The 23,476-nt window shown below is 37.4% G+C and overlaps 1 protein-coding gene across 2 annotated transcripts in view; it reads right to left on the bottom strand.

Moving 5' to 3' along the window:
* Positions 1-18,472, bottom strand: part of PPP1R1C (protein phosphatase 1 regulatory inhibitor subunit 1C) — a 107,347-nt gene extending 88,875 nt beyond the window's left edge. For both annotated transcript variants that reach the window (XM_070241380.1, XM_001501286.4), the window contains exons 1-2: positions 18,195-18,472; positions 16,459-16,519 (exon numbers count right to left, since the gene is read on the bottom strand). In XM_070241380.1, coding sequence (XP_070097481.1) covers positions 16,459-16,519; positions 18,195-18,275 — 142 coding nt within the window. In that variant the 5' untranslated portion in view covers positions 18,276-18,472. The remainder of the gene's footprint in view (positions 1-16,458; positions 16,520-18,194) is intronic.
* Positions 18,473-23,476: the final 5,004 nt, after the last annotated feature.

Genomic DNA, 23,476 nt, shown 5'->3' with positions numbered 1-23,476 from the left:
GAGTAGCTAATCTTAATTGCTTGGCTAATGATGTATGTGTCTAATTGGAGTTCTTTAACAATTAAGAGCAATAATTGTTTTTCAGGTAGTTATACTGAGCCTCTAGTAGATGTATTGCCAACAGTATTAAGGTAATAATTACTAGGTAAACATTTCCTTTTTATAAGCACATTGTGCTTACTCTTAAAAGGCTCTAGTAAATTGGTTTCTAATACCAGTGGCTCCATTATTGAGGCATTACTTCCAGGAATGTTATGAATATTTCATATGAAATTAGAATGAGAACTATTTTATCCACTATCTCTAAAGTGATGTGTTCCATTCTCAACTCGTCACGGTTCCCCACTCTCTCCTGCCTTCTCAGGCCCAGCATCTACAGCCTTAACTCAAACTTCTTTTTTGTTACCATCTCCCCGTCTGCCATCCAGTTAATCAAGTCCACTGACTCTCCGTGCGCTCAGACTTTCTCCCTCCTCACTATTCTTTATTTGAAATAAAATTTGAGCTTGTAGCCCTTCTATTGAAACCATTTGGTGGTTCCTAATCATAACTCCTTAAAAATGTTTACAATGCCCCCCAACATGGTGCTTGCCTAGTCTCTGCCACCGCCTGATGTCCTCTGTGCTGCATCCTTTCAGTGCCTTGAATCTGCAACACCTTGCCCTACTTCTGAGTCTTTGTCCCTGTTTTCCCTTTGGTCCTGGATAGTCTTCCCTGCCTTTTCCTTCAGGTTTCAGCGCAAACTTCCTTCCTCCATTAAGCCTATACTGACTGGGTTATGCGCTCCTACTGTGTGCTTCTAAAGTATTCTACATTTCTGTACCACAAACGCCATCGCCTTTCATTGTGAATCCACACTCTTAGCATACTACCTGTAGATGTCCAATAACTGTTCAGTAACTAACTCCTTTATAATTCCAACATGCTGATAGTTGTCACGATGCTGTTAACCACTGCCTCTCACCAAAGGAAACTCCCTGCTATTTGCTTGGCTATGGAAGAAAATACAGATCAATCCTGTCCCAATAGGATGGTTGATGGCAGTTTTTTGGGTTTTGTTTTTTGTTTTTGTTGTTTTGTGTTTTACCATGGCTCTGTATGGAATAGTTCTGCAAATTAAAGATGAAGAAGGTGAGACTGACAATGTACAGATATTTGGGGTGATCTTATACATTTTTTTCATATATGCTTTCTGCTACCAAATGTTTGGTAGCAATTAGTATGAATATTACTGTGTTCGTAATTCAGATTTGGAGTATTTAAAGCATGTAAATCAGTCTAGATCATGAGTCATATTAATAAACAACATTAAAAGTTAAAATATTTTATTTTTCAGTTCTTTGAAATATTGTTTTGATGCTTTTTGTCTTAGTCACTTTCTTTTTTTCTTCATTAAAACATTCAACCAAAATTATTAATAAAAATCAAAATCTAAGCATTCTACTTTAAGAACAAGGAATCTTACTCATTATTACATAATAATTACATTATTAATAACAAAATAAATCTGATGACATATACAAATGATATTTTAACTGTTTTTTTTGTTTTGTTTTGTTTCAGTTTGCATATATTTCTTAGAGCATAAGATTTGAAGTAGGAAGTCACAGTCTATTTCTTCTCAATTTATTTTATGTCAAAGTTTCAAGTTTATTTCATGTCTAAGAAAGCTATTTTCTCATAAGAAGTTTGATGCTAAATTAGGCTCTCAGACTTTTCACTGAAGTGAAATGTAGGCCGATAGCTTTAAAAACAATGAAGTCAATTCCAAATTCTAGCCACTGCACAGAAAGTTTTAATATTAAAAGGGAAAAAAGAATCTCAACAGAAAGTGGGTCGTGGTATGTCTGGAAAAATTGCCAAGAAGAATGTCAAACCAAGTTAGAAATAAGGAAAGTGCACTGATGCCTGCAATGAGCTCATTTTTATGTAATATACCAGCACTATGCCCATAATGATAGACACGTTAATAAGTACCTAGATAATAGGTATACATAGAACACAATCTTATCTGACTCAGTCAGAAAGTAATAAAGCAGCTGGAATGTTGTAATGTGGCGCTATATATACCTATGCTTGCTAATAATTCACTGGGGCCAAAGTAAGTTGTTTCTATGATTTTCTTGTAAGAAAAGTGAGGGAAAGGCAGGATAAGGTACAAGGTCCACTCTAAAATTATTTTTCTTGCACTCATTAAGTTCAGTTTACGTAGGAATCTTACATGCAAGTCCATCAAATGGCTTTTTGGATGAAGTTGCGTAATTTTAAATGCTTTTGATAAGCAATGAAATGTTTGATTTTCAGTATGGACTATGGGTTACCAGCTATTCCCTGATAGCTTATCCCTAAGGAAAGGAAGTAATTTAAGGAGAATTATCAGGTAAAATGTTTATTTCACAATTTAAAGGAAATGAAAAGAAAACCTGGCCCCTATTTATCTGGGCCCATACGCTAGGCAAACAGAAGGAAAGTAAATAGCCACTCACTGGGATAGAGCCTGCTGCTATTTGATGGCACTGAGTTTAACTCTTGAACTCCTATATTCTTATAAGAAAGCAACCAAGTTGATCATGTATTCAGCTTTCCACCATCACCATTTCACCGACATTTTAAAATCAGATTCAAGTAATTTAAAGACAACAAAAGAATAAAATTGGTCATTAGACAAAATATACTCAGGCGTTAAATTGTACTGCAAAACTTAATAAGTCCCCAAATCATTATTATACAAAATTGCCCATGTATCCACAGTCACTCGTTGCCTGTGGTGCTTGCTTCAGAGTATGTCTATACTAAAACAATGAAACAACCAGCTCAGTCCTCTACTACTAAAATTTATCTTTGCTGAGATGATTCCAAGAACTTTGTTTATCCTGTGTGTTGTGCTGCAAAGGCCACTTTAAATTACTCTCATAAATATTTAATGTAAGAGCTCCAATGATCCAATGGGTTGTCAGTCATAGTTACTTGTGAAATACGAGGACAAGGATAAACCTTGCGAAATAATCAGGTTAGTGTTACTAAGCCTCCACTTTCCTTCTAGAGGAAGGGCTGCCCCTAGTCACTCTCCCAGATCCTCAGAGCCCTAGTCTGCAGCCCTGCTACCCAGAGAGGACTTTACCGAAGCCTGAGACACATGGAAGGGACTTGTGACACAATCTTTCTCCTTCTAACTCACATCAAAATTTATTACTTCTGTAATCCATTCCTTCAGGGCTTTACAGGGTGACAGTCAGCGACAATCAGTTGGAGCAAATGAGTTACTTCGAATACAGTAAAGCCTCTCCAGGTGGAGCGTTGATGAAGGTCTCCTGGAGGAAGGGGGTATTTAATCTGAGTCTAGAAGGGTTGGAAGAACCACAGTAGATGGGAAAGGGAGATGACATCCCAGTATGTATACAAATCGGTCATGTTCTGGGTCCACTAAAGTCGAAATGTAAAAGCTAAACTTTTAGGCTTTCAACTAATGTTTTAGGTCAAGACAATGTGTTTTTTAATGTGTAGATACATAGGTAGACAAAGGGAGACATGAATAAATAACAGGGTCTAACTCTAAGAATAGAATAATGGGTGAGATATATTTTTGTTTGGTTATCTGATTTTCTGCATTTCTGCTTATATAATAAAAAAAATTTGGGGGCCGGCCAGGTGGCGCAACAGTTAAGCTCACATCTTTCGCTTCTCTGCGGCCCAGGGTTCACCAGTTTGGATCCTGGTGCAGACATGGCACCGCTTGGCAAAAGCCATGCTGTGGTAGGTGTCCCACGTATAAAGTAGAGGAAGATGGGCATGGATGTTAGCTCAGTGCCAGTCTTCCTCAGCAAAAAGAGGAGGATTGGCAGTAGTTAGCTCAGTGCTAATCTTCCTCAAAAAAAAAAAAATTCTAGTGTTAACAACTTTAAAGTCCTCTTACCTAATAAATTATGAAAGAAAAGAAAAAGAAAAAAGGGTAGAATTACCACTCTAAAACAAACTTACTTACTTCAGAATAGAAAGAAGTATATTCTGGTCTCATATCAAATAGAATCTCACTTGATCAAACAAGGAACTTGCTTATAATTACTTCCGTGAGGAGGACAAATAAAATAGCAAGAGTATGATATTGCTTATTTGTGGGAAAAAAATGTTACTAAGTAGTGGGAAGCACATTGACCTTGAATAGGCGACCTGTGTTTAAATTTCAGATCTGCTAACTTCTTACCCTCTCTGACCTTGAGCAGCTCACCTATCGCCCTCCCTCTGTAAAATGGAGGTTATAGTATTCATCTCACAGAGTTGTTGAGGATGTATATTACAGGTGAAATAAGTTTGCAAACTATAAAATTACCAAAAGTAAGATACATTACTATTAACCTCTTTAAATTTGCCTTTGAGCTTATATGGTTTTTTAAAGTATTTTATTTATAGCTTAAAGATACTTTTTGTCCTTTATGTCCTAAATGTACTTCAAAATATATTTTGAATATGTTCCTTATACTGTAACTGTCCATATAAACCATACAGCTGGTGTTTGCCTTGATTCCAGTGAGGCTATGAACCATGGAACAAGGGTATGAAAATATCTTCAGCTGTCTCCAAGAGCTTAGGCAAAACGGTGCCCCTCACTGGCTGTGTAAAGAAGGAATTCTGGGCTATTCATCAAGTAAAATGACCTGTGGTAGAATCTGAGATGAGCCGTTTTAGCTCAATCATTCATGACATTTTACTTCACTGAAATGTGATGGTAAGTGGGTCTCTGGCATTATTTCTTGAAAACCCTTTAATCACTGGGGGGCAAGTGGGCAGAGTTTAGGATCCATGAAGGGAGAGGGGATAATCCTTACATTAGCTTTGGAAGGCAGATGCAGTCTGAATCTGTCCTGCTCGATCTGAAATCCCTGCACATATGGAAAAGTTGTTTTCAATAAGCAGGTAACTAGGGCAAATGAGAAAGTTTCCTGTATTCAGCTTTAGAGCCCTCAGCCAAAAATAAAGAATAAAATAGAAAAGGCCCACTGGCATAGTGGTTAAGTTCTCATGCTCCACTTCAGCAGCCCGGGATTCGTGGGTTCAGATCCCAGGCGTGAACCTTGCACTGCTCATCAAGCCATGCTGTGGCAGCATCCCGCATAAAATAGAGGAAGATTGGCACAGACATTACCTCAGGGACAATCTTCCTCAAGCAAAAAGAGGAAGATTTGCAACAGATGTTGGCTCAGGACCAATCTTCTTCATCAAAAAAGAAAAAAAAATTGAAGAGAAATTATAGATCAGTAACGTTAACCAAAACCTAACACAATTACTTTCCTTTCCTGTGTTCATTTATTTCCTTCAACTAAATCTCAACTTTGGTACAATTATCAACAATTTGTGTAACAAAGATTCCATAGACTATGGAGGAAGTGACTGACTTATTTCAAGCAAGAAATATGAGTGATGTGCAGATTATGATGAAATATATAAGCTCTTTATGAGAAGATCTCATGTGCCTTATCATTGCTAATTAAAAGCTAGGACAAGTAAATTACAGGATACAACTTAGAGCTCATAACAAATCAATTATGAAAAGTAAAGCTACCCTAGCCAATCACCCATATATAATTAAGTCTGCCAAAAGTATCTCACACAGCCGGAGCAGGGAAAGAACAAATGCGCCATCAATAGTCTTGCTGGCATACATCACCTTGTTAATTCCAGCAGCACAACCAGTGTTGGAGTTACCATCATCTGTGCCGCATGGAATTAGAAACTAAGACTCAGATTCTCAGTCACTCCGTGATTTGATTCTAAGTCATGCCATGTTCCCTGATTCTAAGGTTAGGTTCTTACTGCTACATAAAACCACCTCTCACTGTTAAAGTCATGGAGGAGCAGTTTAGAAGTTACTGTGTGATTTCAGAATAAAGCAATAAGTGCCCTAGGATGAGCAGAGACAATAAAAATATATAGAGAGAGATTCAACCTATACAATAAAATCAGCAGAAAAGCCATTGGTAGATTTAGGGGGCAAGGGAGAAAGAGAGGAGTCAGAGATGATTCCAAGGTTGTGTGGTTCAGCAATTAGAAGAACGGGGATACTATTAACAGAAATGCTGAGGTCAAGAGTTGAAATGTTGATTTCACATTGGATGATACATTTCACGTAGATATTGACTTTCAGGTGGTAGCAGGAGGAGCTCACTATCTATATCTGATTATAAGACTTCTCCTTGTATTCAGGAATTATGAAAATAGACATAGGAAACCTACCCAAATGAGAAGATGGTCTTGAAGCAATTCATATTCCATAAATGTAACTTATTTTCCAGAATATTTTTCTGATTTTTAAAAAATAATTTAATAAATCTCATCATTTAAATCTATGCCAGTAACTTCAATGTTTTTTATTTGTGGTTTTTCAAATAATGTGATTAGTTTTTGATCTATTAGTTTTAAATGCAAAGGGTTAGATATTTAAGTAATTATTATTAGTTTTATTCTGTTTGCAACCTGAATTCACAAAGCTTTTCTAGATACTTTGGTAGGTCTTTCCCTTTTTGCAAGTCAAGTCACTTAGTGGAAATGGATTTTATGACATGGATAAATAGCTTGTGATATTTTTCTCATAGTTGGGCATGTGTACATGTGTTTGTGCATGTAGATATGTGTGTACACATTTTCTAATAGTCTGTTCTTCACCTCGCAGGAAAAAAAGCTTAAAATGATATTGCATCATTGAGGCAAATTATTCTAAAAATTGGATTCCAAAATAACTGTTGTTCTCATTCTTCCATTTTGTGCATTCAGTTCTATCTTTACAAGCAAGTCAATATGTATTTATATTTAAAGAGTGTGATTCTGAAAATTGTTTCCCGTAATGATGGAAAATTGCTACCAGAGAATGAAAAAATAAAAAGAAATTTCCTAGCTTTTCTTAGTTCACACAGTACTTTTTCCTCAGCGTTATTGCCAAGGTGGAACTGTAATTATATTCTAAGGAAACTGTCAATATATTTCCTTTGATGATGCAGATTTTCGCAGCAATATATTTCACAAATAGCTTTGTTAAGCACTATAACTGTCACTATATCAAATTACTCTAGGAGCCGGCCCAGTGGCGCAGTGGTTAAGTGCGCACGTTCCGCTTCGGAGGCCCGGTGTTCCGCAGTTCGGATCCCAGGTGGGCACATGGTACTGCTTGGCAAGCCATTCTGTGGTAGGCGTCCCACATACAAAGTGGAGGAAGATGGGCACTGATGTTAGCTCAGGGCCGGTCTTCCTCAGCAAAAAGAGGATTGGCAGCAGATGTTAGCTCAGGGCTAATCTTTCTCAAAAAAAAAAATTACTCTAAGTGATAGAAAGTCATTGAGTTAAATTGAAAGATAATCTTCCAACCACGGCACAGAGAAGACTTACAGATTTAGATGTAACATTTCCCAACATGTGCTGGGGGGCCCTGAAATATTAGGGAAGATCTGAAGGGGACGGAGTTTGGAGAAGGCAGTGACAGCACCCAGACTGGGAGGGAGGAGATGAATTCTGAGATCCCTAATCTTTGCAGTGGGGCCTTTGCTCCAGGACATTCCTCTCTCTCCACCTCAGACGTTCCAGGTCCCGTCTGAGCTCCAGCTAGACTACTTCTCTGCAGTGTCAGGGACAGTGTCACATCTGGTCAGAGGGCTTGTGTTCTAGAAGATAGAGTACACTAATAGTAATAACCTCAGAAAGTAGAATTTCAGGTAGTATGTAAACTGACTTAGGGAGAGATTTTCCAGCATCTTTAAAATCGTACCACTTAGGTGCCCCCACCCCTCACGGTGTTTTTTCTTTTGCTGTGGTTTTGTCTGTCTGTTTAATTTGAAAGCTATGAATGGAGCTTGCATCCTCCAAGTAGAGCACGGTCCCCATCACAATGTCCTACACAGAGCCCAGGCACTCGACCATGTCACCTGCCTAGGCCCTAGGGGCATTTCAGTTTAAGACCTTGGTGAATTCTGCTACCAAATTTTGTCTGGAATTGCTGGAACAGTGTCAGATCACTACTTGGTCAAAGTCATGACTAGAAAATGTCAGGAGAAAATCCCAAAGCTTGAAGCCGTGCTCCTCAGCAGTTCTACTATTAAGAAATATGGAAATTACTCTTCTACATTAATTACATAACTTGGCTAGACTTTTTGTTAGAGGTCACTAAGTACCACTAATTTACTGTTTTTCTTATATATGACTATGAACTAGAAACAATTAGAACTGTTAGTAACTTTTTCAGTCTTAAATTTGAAACTGAACATGCCCTCAAACTCCCCAGAACAGCTAATAATGATTTGGTTCATCTGTATTATTATGCAGACACAAAAATGCGCATCTATTTATTCAATGGACTCAGGATAGCCCTCTTTGTAATGAATATGTCTTATAGTTAGTGACATATGATAGTGTTGGAAAAAAAAACCCATACGTTTTGGAGCCATCTGAAGCCACCTTCCTCACGTAACGAGCCTTAGGAGGATGAGCCACTTTCCTGGGGTGACAGGCAGTGAGCAGCCATCTGAGATCCATATCCAGACCTAAGTGATTCCAACCCCTCTGCTCCTAAGTACTATGTGGCTGCCTCCCCAAAATTATATTTGTCATTTATCAACTATCTAGTCTTTATAACATTACAACTTTACAACATTATGATCTAATCCCAAAAAAATATCCTACAGTAGACATTTCTGTACTGAATTAAAATATATTTTATATTTGTGTCACATCCTATTGCTTTTGCTATCAATATACGTGTGTCAACTTATAAATATGTCTCAGGTAGGTTTCTCCATAAAAGCAAGGATGATGACTTACCTATTTTATCCCCCAGAGCAGCTAACACTGTGCCTTAATCAGAGTAGGTGCCCAGAAAGCTTGATGGATGACCACTGGATTTCAGGATCTATCTTTTATCCATTTAAATTTAATAGCCCATGGGCATCTAATATCTATTGTACTAGATATTCTAATATATACTCTACTAGATATATCTACTGTAACAGTTTGGAATAAATAGTAAAATTTTAGCTCTGATTCCAGTCCTTAAAAGCTTAAAGCTGAAAGATGAAAATAAGTTATACAAACACTTTACAGAATAGTGAGTATGAAAAATAAGTGTCTCTATGTCCTGGCCAGAATTAATCTTACTATGGTCTGAGCAGTTGGGATTTCTTTTTTTTTTTTGAGGAAGATTAGCCCTGAGCTAACATCTGCTGCCAATCCTCCTCTTTTTGCTGAGGATGACGGGCCCTGAGCTAACATCCATGCCCATCTTCCTCTACTTTATACATGGGACACCTTCCACAGTATGGCTTTTGCCAAGCGGTGCCATGTCCGCACCCGGGATCTGAACTGGTGAACCCCGGGCCGCCAAGGAGAGGAATGTGCGAACTTAACCACTGCGCCACCAGGCCAACCCCTGGGATTTCTGTTATTACAATTGTATCCTGGTTCACCCAGGTGTATTATTCTCTGTTACCTAGACCACATCTTCCTGGAGGATTTAGAATAAAGACTAGATAAATATTTATTAAATTGAATTGAAAGTCAGGAAGAGCTTCAAGAGTTGGCATTGGGAGGAGAGTACTGGAATAACAAAGCCAGACAATGGATCAGATTAGTCAGGGAAAATTTTTGAGATTTAAGTGAATCTCATGCTGCAATTCAAATAGGAGAAATTAGTGGAAAAGATGGAGGCTGATTTATACAAATGAGTCAGTCTAGACTAAGTCTCAGAGCTGGCAAAGGAAGCAAAAGAAAGAACCAAAGAAAGAAAGCCTATGCAGAATAAGGCACAGGGATGGCGTATGGAAGGAAGTGAGAATAAATGGAGTTGAATCAAATGTGAGCAATCAAATGAGTGTTTGATGTACATCTCTAAAGGATTTTTATACTCACTATTCAACCATCCTTCTCTCCTCGTACTATTAGAATATAAATTTCATTTTTGGTCAAATATAAATGTGCCACAAAGATTTCTATTGCTTGCGATAGTTTTTTCATAACTTTATAGACATCAGTAGCATGCTTATTCTAAAGAAAATTCTAAAGAACTCATATTTCATGAAAATTATATTTGTAAACAAGACATGCTCAGTTGAACAAATACCACAGTTTAAGATACATAACAATTCTGTAATTGCGTATTCTTATCTTGATGAATTAAAAGGTATGGTACATCTTTTCTCTTATCAAGAATCCCCTTCTTTGGAGACACTGACTCTGTCTAATGTAGTCAGGTTTGGAAAAGAACTGGGCCATCTTCTTGTAATAAATTCTGGCTTTAGGAGAACTCAGCTTTTCTCAGCATGAGCATAATGACAAAAGGGGATCGCATATCTTCAGTATCTACTTGGTTCCAGGCACCGTGCTATGCATTTTCTCACACCTCAATATCTTATTTAAGAAAGGCAGAAGTCAAGCCCTTAGAGGTTAAGTACACAGTCAGTGTCTCACCACCAGTAACTGGCAAAACTGGGCTTCCAAGGCCAGTACTTTACCTACTACAAACGCTGCCTTGCTATGTCATGCAAAAGTACCTTAGAGTTATTTTCATCTGCTATATCCCCACAAGTATGGCACAGAGCTTGAGAAAAATGAAGTGAATTGACCCTACCACCATTCTGTCATATTTCACTAAGCTATTTCTAATTAAAATCAACATGAAAGGTGAGCAATATATGCTATTATTCAAAATGAGCAAAAGTAGTTAGCTTGCTGAAATGAAGTAGAACTGCTTCATAGTTTCACGATTTACCCTTTCTTTTTGCTTTCATTTAATTTGAAGATTACACTAGTTCCTTTGAAAACTTACAGTATGCAAACCTTGGCATTACTAAGAACTAGAACCTCATCTTTGGCTCACAATTACTCCAATTGATTGGGCTCTTTGGCTGCAGAGACTGAATAGTTACGGGAAAATAAGTCAATCAATTGTACAGGACATGAATCTCTGAAAGCCACATGAGTCACTTGTCTTTAAATCATTCAACATGGTTTGGCATTCAATAACTCATAGAAATAAATGCTGAGGAGGAAAAAAATAGGCTTTTCTGACAATTCCTTAGAAATTAATGCCAGTTAACTGTTAAATAGTCTTCAAACATTGGACCTTTCTTTGTTTTGTACTGTCATTAATACTGAGAAGGCAAAATAAATGCTGAGCAATTAATAAGGATCATAGATCAAAATGAATAACAACCACATTCCCAAAGAAGATGAGAAAACTTAGAATAAAACAAAACTGTATGGACTATGGGTCCAGTACAGCTTTTACTTGAATACTTTTGATTAGAAGTTCCTGGGGGTGACAGTGTCTGAAGCTGATGATGTCATACCCATCCTTAAGAGTCCTAGGAAAATCCTCAGTGTGATTCCTGGAGCTTGTACTCAAGGTGCCCATTGCCTTTTGACCACAAATCATTCATTTTGTAAAATAGAGGGTCTCCATGAAAGAGATCATGTGAATATGCATGCCCTAATGCTGGAATAAATCTTCGCGTTAGTTTTGTTGACCCTGAAAAACCTCCCATCGTTAGAAATTCCTGGGGCTCCTCTGTTTGGAACAATTCAGTCTGAGTCCAGTAATATTTTCTAGCTATCATCCAATGTCTCAGGATTATAAATCCAGAGGCTTCAAAATCTCATTAGTTAACTTGGTATCAGAGTCCTAAAATGCAAGCCTCCTTTAGAACATCATATGCTACGTCCAGAATGGTCTGTGGTTTTATTTTCAGTTTGGGAGCTGAATAGCGTAATCAATTGGATTCCCAGCTCTCTCTACTGACTAGACTTACTATCAAGGCTGAAAGGAGATGGTGCGATGTTTAATTCATTTGTCTCATATTAACTAATTTTTAGGATCTTGATCCATGTGAGAAAATGCTTTTGTTTTTATTCCTCATTTTTAAGAATATTTGGAGCTAAAAGTGTCAAAGAGAAATCAATCTTCCCCCAATTCAGCTGTGATAGGAAGTTCAGTAAACATCTCCCAAACCACTTTACATTATATTTCTGGTTCCACTTTTCAGATGTACAGCAAACTTTTAAATGATGCCAAAACTCCTCAGTACTTACCTAAATCTTCACTAAGTTCCAGGCCTCTTACAGTTCACTCATGTTTAATAGGCATCAGATCCACTAAATTTAATTGTAACCATATTGTCTCTGCTTAACAGTAAGTGGAGAAGAATGGATGCCACAAACTTTAATGTTTAGAAGGCCTGGTCTAGGCTGGTTATTTACCAGAACACTGTGCCTAGTTCTGGGCCCCAAGGGCCAAGAGACAAGGAGAATTTGGATAGTTCATTAAGGTCCTTACAGGGGACTGGGTATATTCAATCCAGAAAAGGAAATAATAAAGAAATCTTTTATAGATTTAAAAAGCTGAGTAAATGAACTTTTATTGAAGAGAGAAAACGAAGAGTTATTTTAGAATAAAATGGGACATTACTCAAATTTGGTTTAAGAAACTATATTTTCTAGCATCGAAAATAGTTCGATCTGGAATTGAAAACTAGGGGTAATTAAGGATTCTTTTCTGAGGTATATAAAACAGAGCAAGTCTCAGGGACTCAGGTTGATTTATATATCTTTCATGAAGATGTATGGTTAGATTAGGTATTTCCTGAAGTTCTTTTCCAATGCTAGATCTCTAACACTGGTGGCCATATATACGGTCTTCTCGCAAGTCTACTTAAAGACAAGTAATGTTTAAGTAAATCTGGAAATGTGATGAAATAAACTTCAGAAAGTGGCATTGCCATTTATTTCTAAACAGAATTTCTGTGTAGTCATCCCTCTAAATAAAAATATAGGAACCAAACCGGTTAACTACAGGTTATACAAGAGTAAAAGTAACCAGCACACAGTACAAGAATAGACAATGAGACTCTACTGCAAGCCTCGGAAGGCTTCCAATAAATAGGCCGTTAATCAGATGAACCGAAAATACAGACAGATAAGCAGTTTGCTACAAGGTCACTCACTTTGGCAGCCCCAGAAAACATTTGAAGAAGATGAAATTTGTCTTCGATGCTTCTCTGCTCCAGCTTCCAGTATCTTAGCTATCTGGCTGTTTAGTCATTCGTAGAAGCAAACACATAGTGTTTGCTCTCTCTACCATAAAAACACATCCTTTGCTATGAAATTCTTTTCAGACATGATGCCTTCAATTCAAAAATTTTAGTCCTGTTTCCCATTATTTTGAGTTAAGCTGATTAATCTGTGCCAGAGGGTGACATATCCTTACCAGGTTATGTGTCTGTTGCTGTAATGCCTTTACTGCTGAGAATTCCAGGCCATCGGCTGGGGAGGGGCTGATGGGACATTCTGTTGTCCCTGGAATCCTATCAATCAGGTGCCTACCTCACCCATGTGTTTAGCCCAGCATCGATGAAGTAGCAAACAATCTGGTTTTACATGATGAAATATCTTTCTATCCTGTTTCCTCTCTATCAGATATAAACAGAATGCATATGTATTTCTAAATCTAAAATCAAATCATTCTTCCAAATACTCTTTTATAAATGACTATTTCTGAAAACTCCTGAAAAGCTTAAAAAAAATAAAAAGGAGCCATGTCTAATTCATTTAACAATGATTACAATAGACTGATCTCATCATGTGAATTGGAAGGGTTTGTTAATTATGTCTCTATAATGGAAAATTTAATTTTCTTTGCTTCATTAATTGACAATAAAGAAAGATTTTCAGGGATTTGAATTTTAAACAGCATTAATGACAGGTAATTCCAAGAACACTGAGTTGTTTCCTGCACAATTTCAATAAACTGAAGAGATTTGTTTAGTTTACCACGGTTTAAAGTTGCGTTCAATTTTTATTTGTCAAAGAACACATTGCTTTTGAGGGCTAAGAGAAGCAATTGCATAAAGAAGATCATCTAACACAACGAAGTTTTTGTTGTTGTTGTCGTCATTGGTTTTGTTTGATAGAAAGTGTTCAGATTATATTTGGAACACAAAGAATTGTTGAGTTGGGCAGAAATATTTAGTGAAGATGAGATTATGAAGATTCTGTTCTTCCTGTTATCTTAACTCTTAAAGATCACCTGCGAAGGTTGTATTCCAGAATATGTCAGCTAATGACACCTAACATTTGTTGCACTTTGCAGTTTTTAAGGAGCATTCACATTAACTCTTTCAATTGTTACAACCACCCTGTGAACTAGAAAGGGTGGACATTGTAATCTCTATTTTGTAGATGAGGAGATAAAGCTTGGAGATGTTGCCCCTTACCCAAGACCGCATGACTAAGAAAAACTAGTCTCTAGGTCTGGTTTGGTTTGGTGAGATGTTCTTTTGTTGCTGTTTGTTTGTTGGGTCCTTAGATTATTTCCCCAGTAATCATGGTTCTAGATCATTTTTTCTGGGAAAGCAATATAGGCATTTGATTTTTTTGCTGCAAGAATTCATCACTAGCCCCAAAAGTTCTGGTTGCCATACACATTGCTATACACAGCTAAAGGCTGATCAGGCCCTTGTAAACTATTTGAATTTCTAAAAGGAGGATGAAGATTGAGGATATGATATTACTAAAAAGATATACTTCTTTATGAGATGTTATTTGCATCTAAGTTCTCTCCAGTGGTGCTTATAAACAGGGAGAAGGATGGAGTCAATAGGAGAAATAGGACAATGCCACCTAATGATTAGGAGATTTGGTAAGAAAAAGATTTCTAGAGAAAATCTAAATTTGGTTCACAGGTATATTTAAATATAATTCCTAATACACTAAGCTAAGTGGTCCAGAGAAAGGATTTATTTAAAGTTTGGGTTTGCTTGTTGATAGAGCCTGAATGGCTAGTCACATTCCTTCACTATGTAATGCAAACTGAAATTTGCAGGCGTAGCATCATGCTGTAGGAAATGCATGGGCTTTAGAATTAGAATTATCTGTTTGTCTGTCATTGTCTGAGTGTAATTATCTGAGTGTAATCTGTCACTTCTATGGAAGAATTTAAGCAAAAATCACTTGATTTCTCTGCTGCCCACTTTCCTCATCTGTAAATGGTACATATTTGGCATTCAAGAAATAGGGCTCAAATGAGAGCCACAATGGTAGTTACATGACTTCACTACGTTCAGTCACAACGCCTGCAGAACACTGAAGGCTTCTCTTTAGTATGCAAAAGGACACGTAGAAATCAAGTTGGGCAACACTTTTCAAGATTGGCGTAGGGAGGGAAGCTCTGGGACACTGTGGAAAAGTCTGCCTCTATGAGCAAAGACAGTGACGGGAAATTGCTGTGAAATTACCTCCAATCTGAGAAGATTTTATTATTAAGTTTATTTGCTTGTACTTATTTGTAAACTATAAGTGCATACTGTTTGCACCTCTTATTCAACCAAATATAATTGTTAACATTTATTGTGAGATAGTATATTTGAAAATGATTTTAAAATTGTATAGCACTTCAAAGATATAGGATCTAATTATAATTCTTCGTTTTCAGCAGGAATAAATTTGCTTCTTTCCCACCAGCTGAACACCTTTCTGTATTTGGGTTCAATGATGAATATTCTATTAGAATTTTGCTTTCTTATCTCATGTATATTTCTCTAACTAGAAACGAATCTGAAAAATTCAAAGACTATTTTACCCTGGTATTTTTAAAACAGATCATTCACTACAACTTAGACTTAGACTTATTATGTTTCCAGCATTCAAACTCCCTTTCTCCACCCTTATTGTTTATACCTACCAAAATCCAATACCAACTCCTGCCTGGTTACAAATTAATGCCATGACCTTTGCTGTCTTACTTGCATTTCTAGAAAGAGCACTTATGTGTGAGATTAAAATCACCCCCATTCAATAAGTAAATAATGTTTGTGTATTGCAGATCATAGGCCTGTATCAGGAATAATAATGCAGCTTTACTTTTTACAGGAAATGGAAAAGAAAACCTCAACAAATGGATGCAGCCCTTCAGAACAGCTCACAAATGGGCAGTGCTGAAAATTGATCTGGTTACTTGTCAATTGCATTATTTAGAGATGACATTAGCAGCAAAGCTGTAACCAGTACGGGCACATTGCCCACTCCATGACAACCTTTCATAAATAAAAAATATACTCTGTAAAGATATAAGCAACTCTAGGGGCGTAATTTGAGCTTTGAAATCTAATTAAATAACTTTCCACGAGCCTCATTAATAAGCACTGAACCAGATTCTATACAAACCCCTGAACACATGACAGCAAATGTTAACAAAACATTTCGTAGCGTATCATCACCGATGTGTCATTCTAGAGGGAAAGCAGGCTGTTGCCTGAGACAGTTCCTGTAACATTTATTTCTGATTTTGTTTATGATCCATTTTATAGACTAGCTTGTTAGATTATTACTAACTGAAAGCCTGAATTGAATTTTTTTGGGAATGTCATGCTCTTTGATGTTCTTCAAACAATTCTATTCTGTTCCATCAGCAAGAAAGAGATCATACTTCCTTACCTGGGGGATTATGTTCATTGAGAATCACAAGTGACGCTGGTGTGGGTCTTCTTTTCCTGATCTGTGAACAAAAAAGGCCCAGCTAAGGTCAGTGAGAGTCAGACGCTGCTCCAGGTTGCTCTGCAGTTTGCAAACCTGTCCCCTTCTCATCTTTTCCCAACACACAAAAGCCAGTTTCTGGAGGGCACACGATAGGTGCTCACTAATTTTATTCTGAATAATAAAAAGGCAGACGGCAGAACAGTCAGATATTAGTATTACCTTCTTTGACCAAAAAGCTACATTTCCAGAGAAGAGAAATAGTTGCGAACAATCAAATGATGAAAATAAATATGCAGTGAAGTGACAAGAATGACTTGCTAATTTTAATGGCTCTCTTGGAGCCGTATAACATTGATGATGCTTTCAAGATCCATTACCCTTATTTCTAAACAGAGTAAAAGAAGCTTAGAAAACGCAAATCTCTAGCAGGTTAAGTTTAAAAGTATGATTTTAAAATTTCATTAATATTATAAGCTTTTCTTATTTTCTAATATAATATTTAGAACAAATCAACAAATAAAGAATGAATACGGATCTTATGAGAATATATGATTCACTTAAAACTAATAGGTTCGATGTGGAGTTTTTTTTTATGTTAAGAGTTACAGGAGCATATTATGATTAGAATCTCTAACGTGTCCTTGATTTCTTAAATACCTAGGTAAATTCCCCAAGTATATGTCTGTAAGATAGAGGAAAAAATTTACCAATGATGTCTTGTCCAGGATAGAACAATGCCCCACTCAACACAGATACATGTTCAAGGTTGTATTTATCTGGCCTGAGTCTGAGTGGATAAACTTCAGAATATCAAAACATCCTAGAAAATTTGAGCCTCAGATTTAATAAGCATTTTTAAGACTTTGAATATAATATTTGGAAAAGGATTCAGGGATAATTTCAGTTTTATGAAAGTAATGAATTAGGTTGATGACTCCATAAATTTCTTTGCTTTTACCTCCCCACTATTGTAATTTTACCACCAATGATCTTTTAAGTGCTTCCATTGCATCAAGAGTCTAAGTAAATCTGAATATGAAAGGTGATACAGATGTAAACCAATCTCACATGAGAGTGAGAGACAGAGACAGAGAAATACAGATATATAGATATATCAGACATGGAAAAGGAATCCAGGAAATATTCAAATACTATATTTAATATCTGAATAAAACGTTTTCTAAATTATATATGACTACAAATCCTGTCTATCATATATCACATATACTTATAATTACTATTTTGGATACACTGTGAAAACTTTATTAAGCCTATAATCTGAAATTATTCCAAGAGTTAATGCTTTCATTGTTAAATGAACCTTTTATTTTATAAAAAATGAAATAAAAAGTTGCTAATTTTGAGAATTTTTTTAAGTTCCTCTAAGTGTGGAACCAGTTATTTTAATAAGCAAAAGCCAACAGATTTTTGGATCCAAATCCGAATCGCTAATATAACCATTTTTCCCTAACCGATGCTAATTTTATATCATATGGAGTGCTCGTTTTAGCCAATAGTTCCCCCGATGCAACCCAAATACAAGTGCATATGGAAATCGACTTATTTCTCATTCACATATCACAAAGTCACAAAGTTAGGCAAATTCAAAAGGTGGAGAAGCTTTCAATTAATAACAAGAACATCTGTCTCTATTACCTTCTATGCAGGATTGGTCCCCACCCAATTCCGCTTACCTGCTCTGCTGCTTCGGGTGCAATCTGACTCTGGAATAAAGGCACAGCAAATTGTATCTTTTTGGGACTGTTGGGTTCCATGATAATGATGAGAATTAGTCAGAAACGTGAAGGGCTCGGAAAGACTAACCCCAGGTGGTGTCTGGGATGTGATTCCTCAGGCGCACTCCACCCAGCCACACAGAGTGCTTTGTAATAAATAGCTGTAATTCCAGAGCAAGCAAGTGAAGATGTCGAGATCCGAGTAACTCCCTTCTTCAACATCCACAGTGATGCCTGGCTTGCCTGGTCCTCTACCAATCCCTTGGATCCTCTCAGCACAATACAACAAGGAACAATAAGCTAATTGTGTGCCTCTTCACTAATACACATGCCAAGCGTTCACTCAGCAGCTAATTGAAAATGCAATGCTAGCCTTGAAGGACCCTCTGCCATGGGATTTGAAAGAGAGGCTCTATCCACTGTACATTACCAACCGGCTGCTCAAAAGTGCAATGTAAGCTCCCTCTGAGTATTGCAGGGATGGGCTATTCATTATTGATGAACATAAAGCAAGAAGTTTTTAGAGTTGGGGGCAGGGTTTGGGTATGGAATCATTTCATTTCTCTTGTAGCAACTTATAAGTCTGATACCTTTGCTATTTCACGTTCAGCCACCAAACTGATGAATGGGCACAGAGGGTAAGCCACAACCAATAACATCGGCTACATTTGTGCTGCTAGATCTGGTTAGGTAAAACGGATCACGGGAGGCAGAGCATCTGTGGTACAGTGAGGACAACATTGGTCAAGCCTGAGCAGATGTTAGTTCAAGTTCCAGCTCTACCATCAGCAAACTCTGTGGCGGAAGCAATTCACAGGCTAAATCTAGGTCCCCTTACCTTCGTCAGAAAAACAAGGGGATTGGACTCGATGACCTTTAAGCTCTATTCTGTTCCAACATTCTATAATTGTAGTTCATAGTTTTCGTTAGAGTGGAAAGTATTGGACAGCTAAATTTAGCAAACAGCTTGAAAGTCACTGCTGCTGCAGTGACCTCTACTTTACTTCCTGGTGGAGCCAGTTATATCCTCTGATTTGGAAAAATACAGAAATGTCTAGAAGACATTAGTGGAAACCTAATGGTATCCAACATTGTGGTTTGTTGTCAATAGTGGGCACATATGTAAAGAAAAGGACTTGAAAAACAGCGTAAAAGGAGTGATCTCCAGAATGATAGAGGATGATGGTCATATTGCCTGGCGGTAGCGGGAGACACTGGCCTGAACTCTACACCTATTAATGTCTAAGGGGAGGCTATAACATAGCCAGATGGCCTTCATGCATTCAACTCCTTTTATGAAGGAAGCCTGAAAATGAAGCTGCTTTAATGAGAGAAAGAACTTGAGTTCTCTACTTCCTTATTTGAAAGAAATTGTTTGATGAATGCCAGATCTTTTTTGTGTTTTTGGATGTATGTAATACAATTAGACATTGACTACTATTCCAGGTATTTACAAATGAAGCTTTCTTCCTTATTATAAAATTCTGAGTCCATACTAGGAATCTATCGTAATGACTTAAATATGCAAATGTTCTGCTGAAAGAATACAGAAGGCGATATGCATTATTCAAGCAGTTTTCTATACCCACTAGGGGAAAAAAACAAACGACGACGTGGTTGCAAAAGCTCTTTCAGCTGGAGAACAGTGCTGACCAGCAAGAAATCTTGTGATGGGTTTATCCTTGGAGTGTTGAAGGGGGACTTGTGGGTTACATTTTGTGTAACAGTTTACAAAAGTTCTCAGAATGAAAATCCGAATTAATAACATTAATGAAGTTATTTTTCTGACTACTTCTTCAAATTATATAAAAGGAAAATAAGACAGTATTTCTAGTGGGTAATTAATCCCAAACCTCATTTAGTGTAGGAATTAAGAGCATGTACTTGGCTGCCTTGAATTCAGACTCTGGCTGTGCTACTTACTCACTTTATTAACGTGGGCAATAAGAGAACTTTCTTCTTGTGAGGTTTAGATGGCTTAATTCTTTAAAAGAGTTCATTACAAGGCCAGTACATGTTAACTACTCAATAAAAGATAGCTATTATTTTTCTTTCAATTAGATTTTTCAAAAAACTTGAAGATGCATATTTTTAATCTGTATTACCAGGAATCTCTACCTGTTTGGAACAATTCAATACCAGTTAGAACAAGAGATTATAGAGTGAAATTTCAGGTACGCATTATGGTATAAACATCAACAAAATGATCCTCATTAACTAATTGCCCTATTTTGAATTGTTTGATTAGCAATAGTATCAAAAAAGGACTATCTAAACCCTTTCAGCTTCTTCACCAGGGCAACTCCTGTGCATCCTTCAGGACTCAGCTGAGTATCATTGACTGAGTATCTTGTATGGACTTACTCCTACGCACATTGGGCTTACATCCACCTCTTCTGTGTTCCCAAAGCACCCAGTATACCTCTACTTAGTACAATAACTACCAGTCTATCTCTTAACTGTTTAGCATTTAGCAATTCCATTCATTCACATAGCAAATCTTGGTTGAGTAGATACTACATTCTACTCCACGCCCAGGCCTTTTTCTATGGCATTAGAGGAGAGATTGTGTTAAAAGGTGTTTGAGGTCCTTTTAAAACTAAATTGTTATTGCAAGAATCATTTAAAATGCAACTTAAGTTTGAAATATAAAATTTTTAATGGGTTTATATGGGGAGTATAGTTATACTAAATATTAGGTGTACATTTTTTCTCCTGTTAGTGATAATAGTAATAGCTAACCCTTATATGACACTTACTATGTACCAGGCACTATTCTAAGTGTTTTATCTGCATCAATTTATTTAATACTCATAATAACACTTTGATGTAGAAGCTATTGCCATCCTCATCCCTACTTGAAAATGGAGAAACTGAGAATCCGAGCGTTTGGGTAATATGGACAGGTCATACAGCTAATACTGACAGAGCTGGGGTTCAAATGCAGGCAATTTTGCTTAGATTCCCGGGCTTTGATCACAATGGCTACTACCACAGAAGGGCCTATAGAGAAGCCGGTGGAAGGCACCAGAATCTCTACAGTGGTTAGATGTTCTAACCACAAGAGTTTCATGGTAAAAGATTTTTCTTAAGACGACATGGGGTATGATCAAAAGGAAAGAACGTAGCATGATTATAGGATACTAGTAATCAAGAAGATCACACATTTCAAAGTAGACATCAACATAAAACGGAGAATCTAGAGTTGGGTGTTATGTCACCATGCTGATTTGAAAGAAGGCAGCTTTTCTTTTCTCTCTTTTTTTAAGTAATGTGAACACATCATATTGTTAAAGATTAAAAGTGCCTCTAGAACAAGCAATAACTACAGTCTCTCTTCAAGGTAAGTGATACTCTGAGTAAAGAAGGTAAAACATTGGGAAAATAGGCCATTAGGCCTTCCTAATTTTACTGTATAGTAATATCTATCTGACCCTGCTTTCCACGGCTCCTCAAGACCCCCATGCAGGTCACAGTTCACCCCACAGCCAGCCTTTCTGTGGCCTGCCCTACCTTTCTGGGAAGGTTTTCTACCTCTTCCCTCTTTTTATCCAAATTGGATTCATCCTCTAATTCCACCTCCTTCAGAAGGCACTCTCAGAATCTCCAGACAAGAGGAATGACTCCCTTTTTCCTCTCCTGGTATTTAATTATATGTTGTTGTTAGTGCCATGGAGTTGATTCTGACCCTGTGTAACCCCACGTACAGCAGAGCAGAAGCCTGCCCGTCATTTTTGTGCCCTCCTCTCCCTTCTGGTGCCGTATCAGACAATGTTCTGCTGCTCTTCATAGGCTTTTTTTTTTTTTTTTAAGATTTTATTTTTTTCCTTTTTCTCCCCAAAGCCCCCCGGTACATAGTTGCATATTCTTCGTTGTGAGTCCTTCTAGTTGTGCTATGTGGGACGCTGCCTCAGCGTGGTTTGATGAGCAGTGCCATGTCCGCGCCCAGGATTCGAACCAACGAAACACTGGGCCGCCTGCAGCAGAGTGCGCGAACTTAACCACTCAGCCACGGGGCCAGCCCCTCTTCATAGGCTTTTTCATGGCCAATTTTTTGGCAATGGATGGCCAGGTCCTTCTTAGTCTGTCTTAGTCTGAAGGCTCTGCTGAAATCTGTCCACCGTGGGTGACCCTGCTGGTATTTGAAATATCAGCGGCAGAGCTTTCAGAATCACAGCAACATGCAGCCACCACAGAGTGACACCTGACAAATGGGTGATGTGGTTCCCTGACTGGGAAATAAGCCGGGCCATGTGCACAGGTGAGAGTGCTGAATCTTAACCACTAGACCACTAGGGCTGGCTTAATTATTTGTAGTTTTAAGTTATTCTATAGCAATTTCCTGTATGTTCATTTGGCCTCCTCTCCTAGACTGCAAATCCTTTTCTATCCCATCTGAAACAGAAACAGAACAAGCAAGGTGTCAGCAGTCTAGTAGCTACTAAATAGCTCCATTTAGGCTTCATCCATCTGATATTCAGGAAACAAGGTGTTTCAATAGACTGAGTTTTCCCAAAGACTACAGCTCATCCTTTTAAGTACCACACCTTGCTTTTATTTTAATATTTTAATGGGCACTTAAAATATATTCAATATTTTCCTGCCTTTTAAAAGAATATATGTCAAACATAATTTGTCCTTTTTCCTTACCTGGTAGCATTCATATAAACATCAATTGTTATACTCTGTCACATACAAAGATACCATCTGGAGTTTTTAGTATTTCTTGTTATCCTAACTGATTCCAAATTCCATAGATACATAGTTCTTATGACTGTTTTAGAGTTTTTCCTTATCTAATGATCACCAATAGTCATTTTTAAATTGTCATTTGTCTTAGTCTGTTCAGGCTGCTATAACAAAATACCAGGCACTAGGTGCTTTATAAACAACAAACATTTATTTCTCACAGTTCTGGAATCTGGGAAGTCCAAGATCATCATGCCAGCAGATTCGGTGTCTGGTGAGGATTGCTTCCTTGACAGCCATCTTTTCGCTGTGTCTTCACGTGGCAGAAGGAGCAAGGGATCTCTCTAGGGCCTCTTATATAAAAGTACTAATCCCATCCTTGAGGGCTCTACTCTCGTGACCTAATCACCTCCCAAAGGCGCCACCTCCTATCACCATCACCTTGGATTTCAATATATGGATTAGAGAGAACATAAACATTCAGTCCATTGCATTCACTTGATATCTAATAAGTGCTTTATTTATAGAAAGAAGAAAGAGAAGGAAAGGAA

This window comes from Equus caballus, chromosome 18, assembly GCF_041296265.1.
Source record: "Equus caballus isolate H_3958 breed thoroughbred chromosome 18, TB-T2T, whole genome shotgun sequence".
In the NCBI taxonomy this organism is placed as follows: domain Eukaryota; kingdom Metazoa; phylum Chordata; class Mammalia; order Perissodactyla; family Equidae; genus Equus; species Equus caballus.
The sequence above is the reverse complement of the archived record's forward strand: the minus strand, read 5'-3'. Positions and strand labels throughout refer to the sequence as shown.